The 8129-nt window shown below is 39.5% G+C and overlaps 1 protein-coding gene across 2 annotated transcripts; it reads left to right on the forward strand.

Annotated features, from left to right (window-relative positions):
- Positions 1-221: 221 nt before the first annotated feature.
- LOC138024483 (uncharacterized) lies at positions 222-7311 on the forward strand. Of its 2 annotated transcripts, XM_068871695.1 has the most exons (4): positions 222-325; positions 3309-3399; positions 4349-4499; positions 6524-7311. In XM_068871695.1, the coding sequence occupies exons 1-4, from the start codon at positions 282-284 to the stop codon at positions 6982-6984; spliced, it is 747 nt and encodes a 248-aa protein (XP_068727796.1). In that variant the 5' UTR covers positions 222-281; the 3' UTR covers positions 6985-7311. The 2 variants fall into 2 exon arrangements, with proteins under 2 accessions (XP_068727796.1, XP_068727797.1); XM_068871696.1 differs by lacking the exons at positions 222-325; positions 3309-3399; positions 4349-4499 and adding an exon at positions 6099-6350.
- Positions 7312-8129: the final 818 nt, after the last annotated feature.

An 8129-nucleotide genomic window follows, 5' to 3' on the forward strand; every position in this document is an offset into this window, starting at 1 on the left:
AAACAGCCTTTGGATAAAAATCAAAGCTCAAAATTTTGCCAGTCGGGTTTTAAGCAAACACGCTTTCAAAATCTGAGGAAAAAAAGAATGATTTTTTGATCATAGTGGCACAGTTAACTTGTCCTTGAATCCTTTCAAGCGGGACCCCATGCCAATATCAGTAATGGTAACGCAAGCTTTTGTCTGCGGATTAGCATTGGAATTTTTTCCCGTTTGCGGTGTTTTGCAAAAGCTCATTCGGTGCGAACATCACTGTTAGTAGAATTGATCTCCCAAGAAAAATGTATCTGGCGATATCGCTTTTTATTCTCTTTGCGAGTATTCAGTAAGTACATTTTTATTCTCAATACCTTTGTTATTTACCTCGTGATAAGCCGACCGTGGCTATAAGTTGAAAGCTTAACTATAACATTTTATTTCCTTGTACCAGCTGAACTGATTATTGAATCAATATTGAATGATTGACGAAGACTGCTCGGAAAAAGATCATTGCGTCTGTGTCCTGAGTAACACGATAGCTAGCCAAATTGATTAATTAATTTTTTTGGTCGATTTAATTAAAACCTGCGAGAACGAAAAAAAAGGCACAATTCTTCACTTACAAAACGTCACGGTCATAAAATGGGCTCGGCGTTTCTCGAACAAGTTCCAAAACTTTTTGGGTAAGAAAAGCCACTTCCAAAACTGCCATCCGCTTGTTTTGATTGGCTGGTTTTTGAACCTGTTTTCAGGGTAACACAAATCAATGATTGTCAATGATATTTTTTACTGAAGAAACAGACGAGACGTCAGCTTTCCAAATCTTTCACGGTGGTAATTCGACCTTTATCAACTCGTTTGATAAAGCCAAATTTCCTTGTTTCACACAGTTTCACGCGGCACCACAGTTTTTTTAGAAACTAGAAATTTGTTTGTACTAGCCACTGATCGGAAGGGCGCTTAACTTAAGGGAGATAATTTATCCTCAAGTTTTTCACGGGTTGTTTACCATTTACAAGGGGAAACCGGTTGGTACTAGGTTTGTTCAAATGGTAAGCAAAAACTCTCGAATTGTTTTTGCCCAAATTGGTGACGTTCTCGCCATTGTTGTATTGGCAACGGCTTGCCGCTTTTTTGGAGTACCGTGCCAATTACGTGTGTAAAAGGGGTTTTAATATCTCTCATCGCATTGGCAGTGTTCTTGAAGACGCCACTTCAGAATAAAAAACTTCGCGCCAACGTAAATATCTTCCATCCTTTTAGCGTTGTCAGACAATTGGCCGAAGCGGAAAATACCATAATAATCTTTAAATGAAGCTATGATCCTCTCAGTTATGAAGGAAATTTTTGCAATTGCGTAAAGAAGCCGGAAAAATCAGGAGTTCAACGGGGTTTGAAACCGTGACCTCGCGATACCGGTGCGACACTCTAACCAACTGGGCTTCATAGCTTCATAGCACAGTTGGTTAGAGCGTCGCACCGGTATCGCGAGGTCACGGTTTCAAACCCCGTTGAAGTTCTGAAATTTTCAGGCTTCTTTACTCAATTGCAAAAATTGCCTTCATAACTGCGAGGATCATAGCTTCACTTGATTTCATATCCGCAGTTCATATATGATCCATTTCATACATAATTTCATGGTCGATAATAATCTTTATTTGTCCACCCAACATTTGTGTAAACATTGTTCTAAGTCGCAAGAGAAAAAGGACACAATGCTTATGCAAAATAGACCAATTTCAATATATTAAAATCCAGTCCTAAACAAAAGCCATCATCTCGAGGCTCTGGCGAATAAACTCATACAAATCCTTTATTTATTCCCCAGAGCCTCGAGATGATGCCTTTTGTTTAGGACTGAATTTTAATATATCGAAATTGGTCTATTTGGGGGGACAAACAAAGAATATTATGGTATTTTTCGACTCGGCCAATGGGTGGTTTTCACATTACGTCATCACCACCTATAGTTCCTTTTTTTCGTCCACCGGTACCAGCATTACATCATTGTTATCTGTTTCTCTAGAACTTGTTGGCAAACCATCTATATGAGCCTGAAACTATACTATAACTAATTTGTGCAAACGGTTTTAAAGTGAAGATAGGAAATGAACAGTTCCTTGTGGTATACTCACGCTGTCGCCAAATCCTAAAATTTGGTTAATTTCACTTTGTTGTTTTGCACAGTTCAGCAAAGAAATGCACTAAAATGGGAGCTGCATGATTACTTTTCTCTTTAACCCATAAGATTCTTGCCTTTTTGGCGTAGCCACTGCCTTGGCCGACGTCACGGTAGTTGCGACGTAAGGCGCTGTTACACTGTGAAAGGTTTCGTGCAACTTGTATCGCATTGTTTTAGCGACATTGTGGCGGGACAAGTTGCACGAAACATTTCGCAGTGTGACATACCCTGTAACGGCCAAAATCGTTGCGAGACAAGTTGCACGAAAGTAGAACTTAATTCTACTTTTGGCAACGGCTCTTGCAACTTGTCTCGCGACGATTTTGGCCGTTAATAATTCAGCATCACAAGCAGCAAAGGCAGGCTGAAATTTGCGTTTTGCCAAAAATCAAATCAACTGGATTACCTTTAGCTCATTTTTTTGCCTGTTGTCTACAGATGTCGTACAACTCTTACAAAGACAAAGAGTTGTTTTAATAAAAGAACTTCGACCAGCAGTAGCCAACCGTTTTTCCTTTGCTGTTTCATGTAAACGTGATGTCAAATCTCTCTAATGATCGTTCGACCATTGGTGGTTAATGCATGCATGATATCCATCGAGTAGCTATCGAATCCACCATAGCGATGATATCGTTGACGTCACCCATAAAATTGTCATTATTCAAATTTGGGCGCCATTTATGCAAAGGGTCTATTGAATTGCATTCTCGGTCGCGGTTGGCGTACAGAACAATGAAGTAAAATGCCTATTGGGATAATGCAAAACCTGTGGGGCCATTTTCCATTGTCAGGAGCCCATCTGGAGCGTGCAACTTCCATACAGCGTCTGTGAAACGGCGTTTTCACAAGTAGGTTTATTTTTAGAGTAGCCCTTAGGTCAAAAAACAAAGGCAGTTCCGGTTCGGTGACCCTATGACGTCAGCTTAATTTCTTGTAATTGGCCATCGGGCTCCTCTGGGAGTCTCATTCGCGGGAAATTCAATCTAATAATAAATCGTTCTGTGAAAACGCCGTTGCACGAACACAGTAGAGTTGTAGGCTCCGGGTCATGGGTTCCTGCCATTGTTTTGTACACAAACATGCCCTTTTCATCACGTGGATACAAACCAAGAATTTGTTATCTTATTTTCTTCTTACTTCCAAACAGCACGAATACTGTTTCCGGTTCATCGCATCATTCGTATCATGTTGATCCAGTGCATATCCCGATTGGAGACCTCGGTCCTTCTGGTTCTCAGGTATTTTTTTTGTTCCACCTTTTCTGCTCATGAGATTATGAACTAAAAGAGATTGTCACTGAGCAAAGTTCACACGATCTCCGGGCCAGACATTCCGCTTTTCAGTTTGTTATTAACGTCAAAAAGACCGAGCTATTCGAGCGAATGGTCAGCTTAGACTTCAATTTACATCCTCTCGCAAATCTTAGCGTTACAACAGACGCTTTCATGCTTTGTTTGGGTGACAGTGGTAATGGATACTTTAGACAGTTTGTAGGGTCGAAGATGAATAGACTGCGACAGTTAGGAAAACTGTAAAAAGACTGTGACTTGCAATGGCAAATTGGAGGCTGGACCTGGCGTTCTTTAGTTTACCCAACACATCACGTACGCATGCTGAAATAAATAACAAGAAGACATTGAGGATATGAATCTACTAGAACATTTTACGCCGGATTACTCAAAGTGAGGGTATCCGGTCGTTTCGCCCGCAAGGCGTTTCGTCAAAAAGTGATTCACCCACAATCAAGTCGTTTCGTTATCACAGGGATTGCACACACTTCTGTCGATTCGAAACAACCTTGTTTGGCGAAACGAATTACGAGCGAAACAACCATAAACCAAATTGACGTCCCCAAAGTAAAATTCTTTATCACCCGCGTTTTTACAGATTTCGTAATCAGTTGCTTAGCGCTTCGTTACGCTTTATGATTTTTGCCATTTGGTTCAGTTCTACCCTTGTTGATTGGCTATGAACTCTCTCGTCATTTCCCTGAATCATGTTCCCAGCTAGTTGCTCACTCGTTTTTTTTTTTGCCCGCGCTTAGTGCTCGCGCTGTGATTGGTTCACTTCATCGCCCATGCCAAGCTACATCAATCCCAACTTGTGATTGGCTTAGCTCGGCCGCCCAAATGAAATAAAATGTAAACAATGTCAATCATGTTATAATTAAAATCTTTTTTCGCAAAGAATGTCCATGTGAAGGGTTTTTCTGGAAATTGTACCGCTAATATCAAGGGTTTGTTACGCATGGAGGGAATGGAGTTGCAATACTGTGATGGGCAACAATGGGTTCAAGTTGCAGGCCATTCAGCTGAGGAGAACAGTGAGACAAATCCAGGTAAAAAAGTGTTATATTTTGATCATGATTATTTTACGAAAGCACTCAAAGTATGAGATGGTGGATAGCTGATACATTATTCCTTTGGCAGTCAGTCAATCAATCAGGTCGAGTCTACTCTAACGCAAGTTGGAAGTTACGTAATTCTCCTAAAGACCTTTTCATGATATCAAACATTGTATATAAGGAAGATTAAGAACACGTACAAATGCGTGCTGAAACTTCTAAAGAAATTAAAGACCAAAACGTTTCTAATAATCTTGTTTTAATTTTTATTCTGAAGAAGTTGTCAGTCTATAGACTTAACAACAATTTTTCACACTTAATATCATCTACATCTTTAAGAAACTATTTGAGCCGGGAAAGCAAATGGCTACAGCTCTAATATTCTACAATGTTTAGACTACTCCATTTCCGAAGAAATCACCCGGGTATTCCCGAAAATTATGGGCGCATTTTCTCAATATTTTCCCCGCATATTTTACTCCAAAGTACTGATGTTTTTACATGATTCAATGTTTTCCGTCAATTTTTTTTGTCTCTCGACTCTGCTGAACAGGAAGTCGAAGAGATGGTCAGAAGTTGTCCGGCCAAACTCAAACACAATCCTGTTGTTTTTGCTATCAACCGTTTCATCAAGATTTACTTTCGAACCACCTACATGTATATGTGAACTGAAATATCAATTGGTCCAACTGAAAAACGTGCGAGGTCGGGAAAAACAAGAGTAAATTTCTCTTAACTTGCTTGAATAATCGGGAATTCCGCAAACCCGTCAGGGTTCGAAAAGTGTGAAAAGTTGGGATTTCACTTGTTATCCTGGGAAATTCATTTTTGTTTCTTCAGTGATGTATTGATAAAAGCAGATTGTTTTTTGCAAAGAATCATCACAGCATGCATTTAGTGCTTTATGTTTCATAATTCAATTAGCAAATTGTTATCGACGCCGGAAGACAAATATTGATTTTTGGAAAAAGAAACACCGACCAATGTGATCAGCGTTTCCGATCTTAAAATTTGCATTTGTAAATTTTGTATGCTAAAAACATGATTTCAAATCCCCCATTCTTTCAATATTTTAAACATGTTTTGCTTGTATGACAGAGAGAGAATAACTGGGAAAAACGAGAAGGCTTTTTCCGAGTTCTAAACCCAAATTAATTAGCGTCCCAAGACTAATAACGGACAGGAAAAACTTAAGTTGTGTTGACGTGGCACTTGGTAAAAAACTAAACGCGAGCCAGAACAGTCCACTGTCAGCTGCACTGTGAGTTTCGCGAGACTAAAATGTTGTATGAAGCCGAGACGATAGTTCTGATTGCCCTGCCTGCTTTTTATAATTACAAGTAGTATTTGTTAGTAGATGAATGTAATAGTTTGTCGAGTTCTGGCTTCGTGCTCGCGATATGTGAAGTCAGAACGAAAGTTTGTCAGTGTTTTTTGTAAGGTAAACACTCTGTTTGCATATAAAATGCAGTGTGCTTTATACAATAGCTGAAAATAGACTGCAAATTTAAAGAAAAGATAAACAAAATCTTGTTTCAACACGATCTTAGAGAGGCTTAAAATTATAGCCCAGAAGGCGAAATTCCATTCTCGAGTTACTCAGTCCAGTACATATGTGAAGAAGCCGACACTAACAAATCAGTCCTGACACTATGAACTCCATTGTAGTTTGCCTTTTCGTGTTTATCCTTGGTTTGTTGGCTGTGAAAATTCCAGCCGAATTTGACAGGAGTGAAGGGCCTGGTCGGAACCCAGGATCGCTTGAGAAGAGAAGCTCAGAACTCTCAAACGCTTTCCAAGAATCTTCGCTTATCACCAGAAGAACTGTTGGGAAACACAACACGGGTTTGTAATTTTTTTAAGGGTAAAATATATAAAGCAATTGCACCATAATAAGAAAAAAAGTTGGCAGGCTATAAGATTGGCTGTGAGTATGCTCACGCAGACCGCGCCACTGTGTAGATCCACGAATCGAAAGCCTCACTAATACGACACGTATTCTCTGTTGCTATTTACAGATCGATGGCGAAAGATGAATTTCGCTCCAGTTTGTTTTGGTGCGAAGAATCAAGAGTTTGGCAAATTCTCCGTCCACTACGTCTCTGGTGGAAAGCTCTCTGCGGTAAAATTGGTTCACTTGTATGGTTACGTGACGTGCGACACTCGGTACGTTTCCTACTGGTCCTACTGGGGCTGTGGTGACTACTATTCCGGTGACAAGATCGCGGTTGTCATAACAACCGCAACCAATCATGTTCTTTTGCCGGAAAGCCAGTTCATTGTTGCTCGTGGTGCTAAATGGTCCAAAGTTCCCGGATACACCTCGGTCTCTCCGGAGCTTGAGTTGTCGTTTTTTAACCCTTATTCGGTCCAGTCAGGCCAAAAGCTCCGCCTGTGGTATGGCGAAGATTTGATGAATGTTGGCGAGGGAGACAATGGGGGAAGAGCCTGCGTCGATATTTACGCAATCTATATCTGAGACATCCTGGAATGCTTTTTTCAGATCCTAACAGATTTTGTAGCTTCGTTAAGGGGTTTTTATTATGATAGCTTTTTACTCGCAAATGTAATCTTGGCTACCAGTGTTCAGGATTTTTGCTATGCCAACCTGGAGCGGATGGTAAAAAATCGTAATTTCACTGGTTTTTTGCTTATTTGTATCTTGATTAAGAAAAGGGTTTTCGGATTTAAAATGCTTATGAAATAATAACGAAACAATAATCTAAACTATAAAGGACATAAAATAAGGGATTTGTTTTTCATTTCATTTGCACACTTTCAATTAAACTGAGGGCATAAAAAGAAAGACTTGTTTTGTATCATCGTGGTTTGCCTCGCATTTGAACTCTTTCTGTTGACGTGGAAAAAAGTTTGAACGTGAAAGCACAAGCAACATAGCGACTACCGTCACAGCGAAATTCTGGAAAATAATAATCAATATCTAGATTCCCTTTGCATTGAGTTAGTTAAACGCGCACTGTGTGTTCCAAAGTCCTAAAATGTAAAATAACAGCATGAAAGTTAAATAAGACTATTTTACTCACTCAATATTGTTTTTACCTCTTGAAAATAAAATCCATATCGTCGCGTCGCCGGGTAATATCGAGCTATGTATCGAGCTTGATCGATAGTAGTTTATATGGATTTCACGTTAGATCGAAAGCTCTGAGAAGGATATCTGTTTCGCCTTTGAAAAGCTACAAGATAGTTCAAGCCTGAAATGCAATAGTCTAGAACTACAGAACTGATTGTTACCAGATTACATGAATAACGCAGTCAATTTATGGTCGGCAGATACGAGGGGACTAGTCCTGCGTCTAGTCCTAAGTACCATCGCGATTTTTGTCAAACATCTAGCCACATTGAACCAAATATGTTCCTTGTGACTTGTCCTACTATAGCTAAGTCAAACTGGTTTGAAAGCTTAAAAAATGTTACTAAATTCCCTTCATTAAGTCGCTGCACACTTTTAAATATTTTTTAGTTTTCTTTGTTTCTATAGTAAGCAAGAATGCCTTGGAACAGTAACTTGTGTTTGGAGACATTTAATATGGAAAAAATATATATACACGGAAATGGCCAGTGACTCAGAAATAAGCTAATCAAAACGCTTCATCATCAGTC

Source organism: Montipora capricornis, chromosome 11 (genome assembly GCF_036669925.1).
Source record: "Montipora capricornis isolate CH-2021 chromosome 11, ASM3666992v2, whole genome shotgun sequence".
NCBI lineage: Eukaryota > Metazoa > Cnidaria > Anthozoa > Scleractinia > Acroporidae > Montipora > Montipora capricornis.

Excerpts from the sequence above, each read along its gene's own strand:
- LOC138024483 (XM_068871695.1), top strand. The coding sequence starts at position 282 with ATGTATCTGGCGATATCGCTTTTTATTCTCTTTGCGAGTATTCA. Across the intron at positions 326-3,308 it reads ATTCTCTTTGCGAGTATTCA|CACGAATACTGTTTCCGGTT; the intron begins GTAAGTACATTT and ends ACTTCCAAACAG. Across the intron at positions 4,500-6,523 it reads GAACAGTGAGACAAATCCAG|ATCGATGGCGAAAGATGAAT; the intron begins GTAAAAAAGTGT and ends TGCTATTTACAG.